At 39.3% G+C, this 11,087-nt stretch overlaps 1 protein-coding gene across 1 annotated transcript; it reads left to right on the top strand.

Annotated features, from left to right (window-relative positions):
• Positions 1 to 738: 738 nt before the first annotated feature.
• LOC124671764 (protein MICRORCHIDIA 4-like) lies at positions 739 to 10,770 on the top strand. Its single transcript, XM_047208095.1, has 20 exons — positions 739 to 1,117; positions 2,029 to 2,106; positions 2,263 to 2,297; positions 2,381 to 2,459; positions 3,163 to 3,255; positions 3,373 to 3,457; positions 4,060 to 4,135; positions 4,335 to 4,463; positions 4,769 to 4,867; positions 4,950 to 5,051; positions 5,622 to 5,780; positions 5,878 to 5,973; positions 6,308 to 6,359; positions 6,432 to 6,543; positions 6,679 to 6,746; positions 7,205 to 7,572; positions 8,463 to 8,557; positions 9,469 to 9,544; positions 10,177 to 10,299; positions 10,387 to 10,770. Exons 1-20 carry the CDS (start codon positions 739 to 741, stop codon positions 10,453 to 10,455), a joined length of 2,373 nt encoding a protein of 790 aa, XP_047064051.1. The 3' UTR covers positions 10,456 to 10,770.
• Positions 10,771 to 11,087: the final 317 nt, after the last annotated feature.

The following is an 11,087-nucleotide window of genomic DNA, read 5'->3' as shown; positions in this document are numbered from 1 at the left end:
CATGCCTAGAGGACTAGTATCTTATTTTCATGTAGACTTTTCAAAATTTAAATGTAATAACTATGACTTCGTTGAAATCCTATTTGTTGTTTCAAAACTTCATATTTGATGCAAACGCGAAAATGCGTCGCGCCGCTGGAGCCACCCAGGGTGCAAACGGACGCGCGGACAAAAACGGTCTATCTCGCGTCCGCCGCGCGACGCAAACGGACATTTTGGACGTCTGAAATGCGTGGTGCCGCTGGAGATGCCCTATGGAAATGCCACTACCAGCCAAGCACATAAATGTCCTCCATTTGCTGCAAGTGGAGGAGGTGATTTCCAGCTGCACGCCGCATGGCAACACCATCACTCATGGCCACTGACTACTCACGCTGCCACCCCTGCAAGTCTGGCCACGTCGTCCGGTAATGACACGAGCAAAACAGGTGTAGGCGATGAGCTGACAAGAACGGATACGTACCCCGTTCCTTCCCGGCTACATTTACACCGCACATCCCGCTTAAATTTACTCGCCAAGTTACTACACCTATACTGACAGGTGGTCCCCACGGAGGAGCTTAATTCTCCGGGACCCAGTTGTCATCGACAGCGCTGAAGTCACGTACCATCCCGATGATGGTCAGCACTGCAGATAAAGCCCACTCGCCGATGAAAAGGCCCAAAAAAAAAGACGACAAATTTATGAGCAAAGGAAACCAGTTTTTACGGAGCAGTCCCTCTCCGCCGATTCCGCCCATGAAGCCACGCGTGGTGAAAACCGAAGCGCCCGAGGACCGCCCCGCGCCGCCGCCGCCGGCGACCGCCGCGGCCCGCGGCGGCGGCGGCGGATCGGCCGCCCCCGCGCAACTGATCGAGCTCAGCAGCAGCGACTCCGACTCGGACGCCGGCGCCGGCGCCAAGAGGGCGCGCCTGGCGGCGGAGGGCAGCGGCGGAGGGAAGCGCGCTAGGGTTTCCGCCGCGCCCGCGGACGTGCCGCCGGGCTTCCTCGATCTGCTGCCCGCGCCGCCCACGCCCACGCCCTCGCCGCCGCCCTCGAGGAGCGCCACCAAGCAGTTCTGGAAGGCCGGGGACTACGACGGGAAGCCCGCCGGGGATGGGGAGCCGCCGCCTTCTGGTATGTGTTTATTTGTTTTCGTCTCACCGTCTCGTGTCAAGCCGCTGTCCTCTTCTCATTTCTTGATTTGCGGTTGGCTGTTGTGTTGTTGTTTTCCCCTTCTTGTTATTTTGTGCATGTATTCATGCCCAAGGTCGATTGCTGCACGAATGCTTCAGGAATCCGACCTGTTTGGCTCTTCGCCAATGATGAATCTCACACATTCTGATACCTGAGATTCCTGCAACAATTTGTGTGCGTTTATAATGGGGAATATTTACAAATAGTATAACAGCAAGGCAGCAGCAATAAACCCTCCCCTTATGAATGTCAGCTAGGAGTGGATCCTTGTAAGAATGGGAATCACTTTCGACAAGACCAAGACTACTTTTAGCAGAGTAAATGCTTGATGCGCCTATCCATGATTACATTGTAAACTACAGTAGTATTTCTTACCGCTACCAGAGTATTCTGGCTGGCTTATGTTTATAGATAAATGCCAACATCCTTGAACATTGGTCTTGATGAACTAATGGACCATATACTGTACATCCGTATAGTTTTGTGCTGGTGCTTCCCAAATCAAGCGCATTAATTGTGTGAAGTGAGAGGACAGAATATACTCCTAATTGTTCCGGCTGTAAAGGTTCTCATCTCAATCATGTACGACTTACAATTCCCGACTGTTCTTGTGGACTTCCTAAGGAAAGATAGCAGTTCAGTTGGCATATCTGTTATTATCTTAGAAACTTATGTGTTTCAGTAGGGATGAGATTTGTCGAATCGAAGGAAACATATTCCTTGGGCACTTTTTACCTTTTCCCTTCACTTTAAAAAATGTTAACATGCATGGTCGTATCAGTCTTTATATGTCTAATTTATTTGATTCGTACATATGTCTTATTTTGTGTGTTCTCACCTACTTATTTCAGCATCTGGACTGGAACATGTCCGTGTACATCCTAAATTCTTGCACTCAAATGCGACAAGCCACAAATGGGCGCTAGGGGGTATGGTCTTCACCTTCAGCTCACCTTGTTCCTATCTTGTTTCTTCACATGATTGCTGAATCAGACGCACCAATCAGCAATGCACTGTTTGTTCATATCATCCTCCAATCTTTGGTCATGTCAATTGGCTAATATGCACTTTGGTTGATGTTACAGCTTTGGCTGAGCTTCTGGACAACTCACTCGATGAAGTAAGCTAGAGAAGATATAAGTTCTTATTATAGTTTGTCGAATCAAATCCATGTATTTTACTGATCAGCTGTTTCTTTTTTAGGTTAGAAATGGAGCTACCTTTGTGAATATTGACATGTTAGAGAACAGTAAAGACAAAACAAGAATGCTCCTTGTTGAAGGTGCAAAGATTTCTGTTCACTTACATTATTATACTGATGATGACATATACTTTGGTTCTTGTTGCCTGAGTAGAAAATGTATTGATAATAAGAATAAGTTTACCTAAATCAAGTTACCAAAAGAAACATGTCCCGCTGAACTCATGCTAGAACTGAACATTATCTTGTATGACAACTTAATGCTTGTTTAAACTAAGAGAAAACTGCCTGACCATCCCAAACAATTATTATTGTCTCAGTTAAGTATGTTGTATAGAGTATCACCATGCAAGATTCTTTTCACCTCTATCTCGAAATTAATTTGCTGTATACTTGTATCTACATGGCATGTTATACGGATTATCACTATGCAAGATTCTTGTATAGGATGTCCTTGTTTATCATGTCATCATATGTTAAATACATGACATTCTATGCTATGCTACATTTTCCTTTACCATTTATTTGATCCACGAACCAGATTTAGGTTAGAGAAGTTACGAAATAAAATCTAATGGAATAAATAGTCAGACAACCTTACAGGTTCATATGACTCTTATTACATCAGCTCCTGTATCAATACGATTCAGTTAATGAGCTAATGTTATTTCTACTTTATTGTGCATTAGCTTGATACGATAGAAAGTTTACAATGGAACTACGAATGGGTAGCGGTGACAGAATTCTACATACTTACACTGGTATTTTTTATACTATTGCCTAGATAATGGTGGTGGAATGGACCCTGATAAATTGCGGCAGTGCATGTCCTTGGGTTATTCGGCCAAGAGCCAAGTTGCAAATACCATTGGACAATGTAAGTTGGAAGAGTAAATTATCTTTAATATATTCAGTTGATACATCAAAATTATATTTTGGTATGCGGGTAAAACTATGAAGCATTCAATTCCCTTGCTTTGCTGCTGTCTTTCAGATGGAAATGGTTTCAAGACAAGTACAATGAGACTTGGTGCTGATGTTCTAGTCTTCTCCCGTAGTCGTGGAGAAAAAGGCAAAAGGTTGTGTTGCACTGTATCTTCAGTCTTTGACCATCACAGTAGGAATTATCACTAGAAGATGGTTGTTACCATGAGTATTGTGCAACATCTCCGAACTACCAAAGTATCTTTGGGTAGAGAGTTACGTAGATACTTCATATTTGTGGTAATGTGATCCACTAGAAATTAATCAGATCTGTTCAATTTAGATACCAGATAAAAATCAATATTTCCTGGTGTTAGTGTATAGACATAGCCATATATAAATCTAAATGCAACTGCAATGCAAGACTTCCTTGTGTTGTTCCCTCATCACTCGAAGTGTTTAGCATATTGACTACTAAAATTTGTAATACTAGCATACTATGATGCGAATCATCGGTTAAAATTTTATCTTGGAAATGGTGAGAAGTTAAAATAAGACTGAATTGGAAGAAAGGATGGAGTAGATGTGTATATCACAGTGAGATGACATAGTTTGTGATTTAGCAATTAGGATTCTCGTAATATACTATGTATAACATTGTAAATTAGTCCCACTTATAAAAATTACTTTATGTTCCTATACATTTGTTATTTTCCTTACCAAGAAACTGAGACTTTTCTTTTTTATTGACATGAAGGCCTACACAAAGCATTGGCATGCTATCCTATACCTTTCTGAGGAGCACCGGTAAAGAGGATATTGTTGTTCCAATGGTAAGACCATTTCTTATTCAAAATGTTTAGTCTAATGTATCATGTACGTTTTATCGTCTTCTTAAGAATGCTTATTTTAAAAAGGAGTTATGTTTATTGGTTGCAGTTTTTTTATGAAGATTAATTAACTGGAATTCTATTACGTCAAGTGTTTAATGTCTTCATTCTAAATTTGCCAATGTTTGTGGAAACTTTGCAGATTGATTATCAAAAAAATGAGCTGAATTGGACAAGACAGCTGCGGAGTACATTTACTGATTGGAATACAAGCCTACAGACTATCATTGCATGGTCGCCCTATAGAACTGAAGCAGAATTACTTGAACAGGTATAGCATATGATGCATCACATACGTATTTTGACACAACAACCGACACCCTATTTTTCACGATCTGTGTTGCAAAACCAAAAAATCGTCAAATAGCTGTCAGTTTAAAATAAAAAAACTCTTAATATGCTTGCTGACAAGCAGAACATTATCAAATTTGGTACGTCTGATGAGATTTGTGTAAGGATACTAAGATTATATATGTTCTACTTTCCTTCTAATATAGAAAACATACAGCATGTCATATTTTGTGCAAGGATACTAAGATTATCTGTGTTAAAAGTTTCTGTACATTACTTTTGCAGTTTAGTTCTATAAAGGAACAGGGGACTCGAGTTATCATTTACAATCTTTGGGAAGATGACCAAGGAGATTTGGAGCTTGATTTTGACGCTGATGTAAATGTAAGTTTTAACAACTAACACTGTGCCACCATGTTTTAGTTAATCAGTAAACTATGGTTTCTAATGATATTTGGGAGGACAGGATATTCAACTCAGAGGTGGTAACCGTGATGAGAAGAATATCGAGATGGCAAAGCGTTTTCCAAACTCCAAGCACTTCCTCACATATAGGCATTCATTGAGGGTAAGCTCGCAGTGATCTGTTGAAATGACTTATGGTTGATATGTATTCTTATGATGTTACTCGAATTGTGAGAACTTTGTTTTGGCCATTATAGTATCTCAGTTTTCAGATTGAGCAATATCTGATAGGAGATAATTGCATTGGAACGTTTGGGATTTCGATAGCAGATTCTGATTTTTTTTTTTTTTTTTTTGTAATTGCATTGAAACGTTTGCGACCTCGGGTCCCAGGGCATTGTTGATGTACTGACAAAACTGATAAGTGATAACTGCTGCTTGCTATGAAACTGGATAGAAATAGCTACTCTCGGTAGGAGCTGAATCTTTTAAATCTCATCAAGATTACCTCATGAGCTTGCTGAGCTGTCGATTTGTGTGATTTTTGTTAAGTACCTAATGCTTGTAAAGGCTCTCTTGCAACATGGAAATTGCTCCGTTCGCGACTTTCTCTTGTGTTAGGGACTAGATATATCTCAGTGAATTATTTTGATTATGTTCTTACTTTATTCTTTTGCTAGTATGTGATGCTAGACGTGCTGCTGAGTATGACTTGTGTAATCTCCATGTGCAGAGTTATGCATCTATCTTGTATCTTAGAGTTCCAGATGCTTTCCAAATGATATTACGTGGAAAAGAGATTGAGCACCATAACATTGTGACTGACATGATGCTGAAGAAAGAGGTTACATACAGGCCGGTTGCAACTAATGGACTTCCAAAAGATTCAAATGTAGTAGACTATAACCTCTTTAGACTTTTTTTTCCCCGAATACTGATGATGTATCAGTAGATCATTACTCACCAAAATTTGATCTTCTTCATCCCAGATGGTAGCTGATGTGACAATTGGCTTTGTAAAAGATGCAAAACATCATGTTGACGTCCAAGGGTTTAACGTATATCACAGGAACCGTCTGATAAAGGTCCCTTTCTATGTGTATTTTTTTTCTTGATTGAGATCATATAAGTTCATCTCTTTTTTAATTGTTGTTTTATCAGACTTCTAATTTATTTGTCACATATTGACTGCTGGTGGGTCTCGTAGATCATACTTTTATGCTTGATTAGCAGCCGATGTTTCTTCCTTTGTGCTGTTACTGTTAGTCTGTTCATTTTCAAGTATACTAGTAATTGGTTGGTCTTAGATACGTTATTGACCTTTATGAACCCCTTAGAAAGTATTCTTGCTCTAGGGCTTTTAAGTTTATATTGGTGGATCGTTTTATCATCACATAATATTTTATTTGTTTCTTCTAGCCTTTCTGGAGAGTGTGGACTGCTGCCGGAAGTGGTGGGCGTGGTGTTATTGGTAGGTGGCTCTGGTCTTTTGATATCTTTTCTGTCTTTTAGCAGCTCGAGAAATAATCAATTTAATCTGCAGGTGTACTTGAGGCTAACTTCATAGAGCCAGCTCATGATAAGCAGGACTTTGAGCGCACAACTCTTCTAGCAAGACTTGAAGCACGTTTAATTCAAATGCAGAAGGATTACTGGTTTGTTACTTTGTTTTATTACCATTCTCTTGATTGTCAATTGGTATAGCGACAGTTTCATTGTGGCTTACAAATTAGTTCGAAGTATGCTTATAATTTTCAGTTTTTCACTCATCTCACCCTTTTCTCTCATAGGTCAGGAAATGCTCATAGGATCGGATATGTTGGGGCACGCTCTTTCAGAAGTTCTGAAACAGGAGAAGGTAATGGAATGATCAGATTTATGATCAGCTGTTGGAATGATCAGCTGTTGATAAAAATGAATTTTCTGTGAAGTCTGTTTTCATAATATGATGCTATAAATATTTTCCGCTAATTATTATTACGTCTGCTCTGTAATATCTCTGTCATGTACACCAAGAAGGCTAAAAAATTCACTCATACTTTATGGAATCTGACGGTGACATCTAAAATAGTAGTAAGGCCATCTAACAGTGACATGCATGGTCCAATCCATTGGTAGTTTGTGTAGCGGCAAGGGAGGAATAAAAACGATTTTATGCCAAAGTTATATGTATAAGATGATGCTAGCATCCAAATCATATAATTGGCTGCATTTTTTTTAGCGCGGACGAGGTGGCGGTACCATAACTTCAGTACTTATTATCTCTTTAGGTAATTATCTATTTTCTTGATCAATGCTGCCTTTTCATTTTGGCAGAAAACTCTCCTGAAGGCCCGCTAGGACCGCAATCATCACCTGGTCATTCTGGGAAAGGCTATCCAAAACAGCGCAACACTGGTAAAGGATCGAGTAAAACGAACAGGAAATTAAGCACACCTTATAGTATTCAGCAAGCTGAGAAGTCTGCTAGGACTAAGCGATCCACGAAATCAATACTGCATGGGCTATCAGACACAAGTGATGACAGTGATTCTGAGTTCGTTGGCACGCCGTCATTGAGTTCAAAAGCTCATATCCTGAATGCACATAGAAAATATTTCCAGAATGGGAATACTAGTATGGCAACACCTCCGTCCAATGGATCAACTGAAAAAGAGCGAAGCATAACAAAATCTCAGTTGGTGGTAATTCTTCTTGTGCTGGTGTTTCTAGTGTTAACTTCTAATTTCTTGGGTCTGCATTTGTTTACATGAGTTACCGGATCATGTTATGCTACAGTGACTTTCTTACTCCATTCACACTACACTGCCTTTTCCTCCATAATCATGCACACAGCTCTGATAAACGTGCTTCTGTTACAATATTTAATACTGCTTATCATCTTTATTACTCTGTGATCTATGGTATTTCTTTTCAGCATTTACTTCTGTTTGATTTGTGAAGGAAATGTGGGTTTTCTTTTGGAGTTGGTAATTTGCACTGAACAGTTAGTGTTGGGGCTGATAATCTTGGGTGGTCCATTTTTCTCACTGCTAATAGTATTGTAGTAGAATTTCTGCTATTCAGGCTGGATGACAAATCTGGGATGAGCACTAGCTACCATAATAGTAAACACGTCAAACTAGAGTTATTACATAGTATTAGTGGTGAAGTGAAATGGTTGTTTGCAGATTGACATTCAAAATTACATGTAATACACCTGTTACCTGCATGCTTCAGTTGTTTTGTAATTACTATTGCATGATGTAGTTATATGCTTCCATTTTTCACTGGCTCTGAAAATTACATTGGTTACCTGTTTTATATGTAGAATGCTCATGCGCCATTTGCATGCTACATTTTTTTTTTGTAGTTACTGTTGTATAATGTGCATATATGCTTCAGTATATTGCATGTGGATGTTGTTGATGATCTTAACTTTTTTGTCAAGAGTTTTTTTTGATATATCTTAAACATGTTTGCCCCAGTTTTGGCTTCCTTTTATTTCTGTTGGGTTTCATATCTAGCCTACCCCAACTTGCTTGGGAAAAAGGCTTTGATGTTGTTGTTGTTGTAACATATGTTTGCTCCACAGGAACAAAATGCAAGAAGCAATGGTGATGGACATTCCATTGATGATCTTGAAACTATCAAGCAATTGAGGGATGAAAACTCATCTTTAAAGGAAAGGTAAATATCAGCAGGGCTTTGGCTACTTCTCATGTTATCATCAGAGGGCCAGTAGTGCAATAATAGTTCCTCGATGTGTACAACTTTATGATAATATTTGAGAATCGGTGAAACTGATGTTGAGAACTTAGAATGCTTCTGACTGTCATTTTCTTGCGGCACTTCATGTTATGCAACTGCTGAGGGAGTGGGCCTACCTTTTTATAAGTATTTTTAAGGATTCACTGGCTAACATCAGCAACAAGAACTAGAATCTGGACTCTAGACAGCATACTGGAATTGAAATACAAGACAACAGAAAATGAATCTTCATTACTTACCTTTTGTGATGTCGAAACAAGAAGAGCACTGTCTATTTATAGAAGATTAAGACGATGATTTAGTAATTTAATCTGTTCCGCAAAAAAGGTAGAAATTTAATTTCGTGAGACATACTTACAAAATAAATTTAACGAAAGTGTAAAGTGGTCAGTTTAAGTGTACATAATATGAGATAGAATGGTCTGTCTAATCCTACACTGGAACTTTTAGGTATAGAATAATAGGACAGAGTTCTTGATGACAAATAAAGTAATCACAGGCTTATCCGTTTGCACAGAGTTTGGCAGAAACCCCAAGACATGCTAGTAACAGTCCAAAGTTTGTGTATGCTAAACTTGGCTCGCCTCGCTTTTAGTGTTCAAGTTTATGTGAACGTGGTATTTTGCTGTCATGGTTTCTGCAAGTATCTGTAGTTGCAACCTTTACTACTCCCTCCATCCCATAAATGATGTCCTAGATTTTTCTATATTTTGATGTATTTAGATACTACAAATTTAGACAAATCTAAGACATCCTTTACGAGGTGGAAGGAGTATGATACATCTTTTCTAGAGGTTACAATAAGGTGCCATATGCTGCTCTTCTGTCAGGTTATCGAGTGTGGAAGAGTCAATGTCACAAGAGCTGATTATGGAACAGGACAAGATCAAATCTTTGACAGAGAGGGTACGAGCTTATGTCTTGTCACATGTAAACCTAAAGTTTTGAACTGTCTGCTACTTATGCAACCCATGTTGTTGCCATCTTTGTTTCCAATTTATATGGAACATCTTGATGCTGTTATGTTGCAGTAGTTATGATTTTTTCTCCAAAATAAATACAAACTATTTAAATAATCTAATACTAATGCAGACAACCATACAAATCATTTTGTGTTACCACTGGCAGCTGGACAAGAGTTTTCTGTTGCAACTCTTAGCACTACTCCGCCTAATGTTGTATTTTATTCTACTTGCTTAATCCTCCAGTACATTTAGATCTTTTTAGTTAGCTTGATTAATACATTTACTGTTTTGTCTTCCACTGGGTGAATCCTAAATTCCCAGTCCATTTCTTGTTCATTAGTTTTTTGTTTTTGTTTTGTGTTTGACGAGTACCTATCTAGCATTATGAGATGCTATCTGTGACTTGCTACATCAACCAATTGCCCAGTCTTATGTATTATCTCAATCCATGGCATGGCAAATGGTTACATGATGCTTCTATAAACAAGCATACTTACCATGTTCCCGTATTCCCCATAGGAATTCAATCTGGTTATTAGTTTATATTATCAGGCTCTAACCTTCATTTTCCAGGTGGAGGATTTGGAGAGACAACTTGAAACTGCAAATAAGGAACAAGAAGCACTGATCGATATCTTTTCAGAAGAAAGAAGTCGGCGGGATGAAGAGGAGGAAAATCTAAAAGAGAAGCTAAAGGTGAGTTGAGACAAATCACTTCTCTGTTTACCACATTGCAGTACCATATGATCTCATCTCCCAGTATACTTTGTTTTTCTTTGGCAGGAAGCATCTTCCACCATACAAGAGTTGCTGGAGAAATTGAACGCTGCCAAGAAAGGTCAAAAGGTGTGAAAAAATAAGCAACGTTGCCACGGCCTCACTAACCAGAGAGACTTCAGTTTCATGTAGTCACGCCCTGGGGCATTGCTGTTGCCTTCCCCACATCTGTAGCTTTAATACGGCCGCAGCTCGTTTCCATGTTCACACCTTCACTTAAAGTTTAAGGTGTTAGTTCTATTCCTTTTTCTGTTTAGAGTTGAGATGCTAGGTGCGTCATCTCGTCCAAGGTAAGCCACGAGCGTTGTATATATAGGCATGAGATGACCTCTAGATTCAATGTAAATTAGAGTAACCACTTAGTTATTTCATTGAGATGTCCATATTGTATGTCTGTATCAAATAGTAGATGCCAATTTTCCTAAGAGTATAACTACGATTAGAGCATCAAAAGCGACTAGTTTAGCACGGGGAGGCCAAATTAATGCTTCAATAGGTGTTGCAACCGGCGCTGTAAAATAGAGCTCGGAGCAAAAACGCTATCTCGTGCATTATATCTACCGCGCTAGAAAGAGCGCGTGGTACAAATTACACGTAAAAACAACTAGTTTTATCTGATGAAGGTGAATATGGTCTCATGTGAACGCGTTGCAGCGTGACTGTTGGAGATGCTTTTAGATCGTACTAGGTAGGGATCAACTGTTGGA

Source organism: Lolium rigidum, chromosome 7 (genome assembly GCF_022539505.1).
Source record: "Lolium rigidum isolate FL_2022 chromosome 7, APGP_CSIRO_Lrig_0.1, whole genome shotgun sequence".
NCBI classification, from domain to species: domain Eukaryota; kingdom Viridiplantae; phylum Streptophyta; class Magnoliopsida; order Poales; family Poaceae; genus Lolium; species Lolium rigidum.
Note: the sequence above shows the minus strand (reverse complement) of the source record. Positions and strands in the feature narration are given on the sequence as shown.

Excerpts from the sequence above, each read along its gene's own strand:
- LOC124671764 (XM_047208095.1), top strand. The coding sequence starts at position 739 with ATGAAGCCACGCGTGGTGAAAACCGAAGCGCCCGAGGACCGCCCCGCG. Across the intron at positions 1,118-2,028 it reads TGGGGAGCCGCCGCCTTCTG|CATCTGGACTGGAACATGTC; the intron begins GTATGTGTTTAT and ends TACTTATTTCAG. Across the intron at positions 4,136-4,334 it reads AGGATATTGTTGTTCCAATG|ATTGATTATCAAAAAAATGA; the intron begins GTAAGACCATTT and ends GAAACTTTGCAG.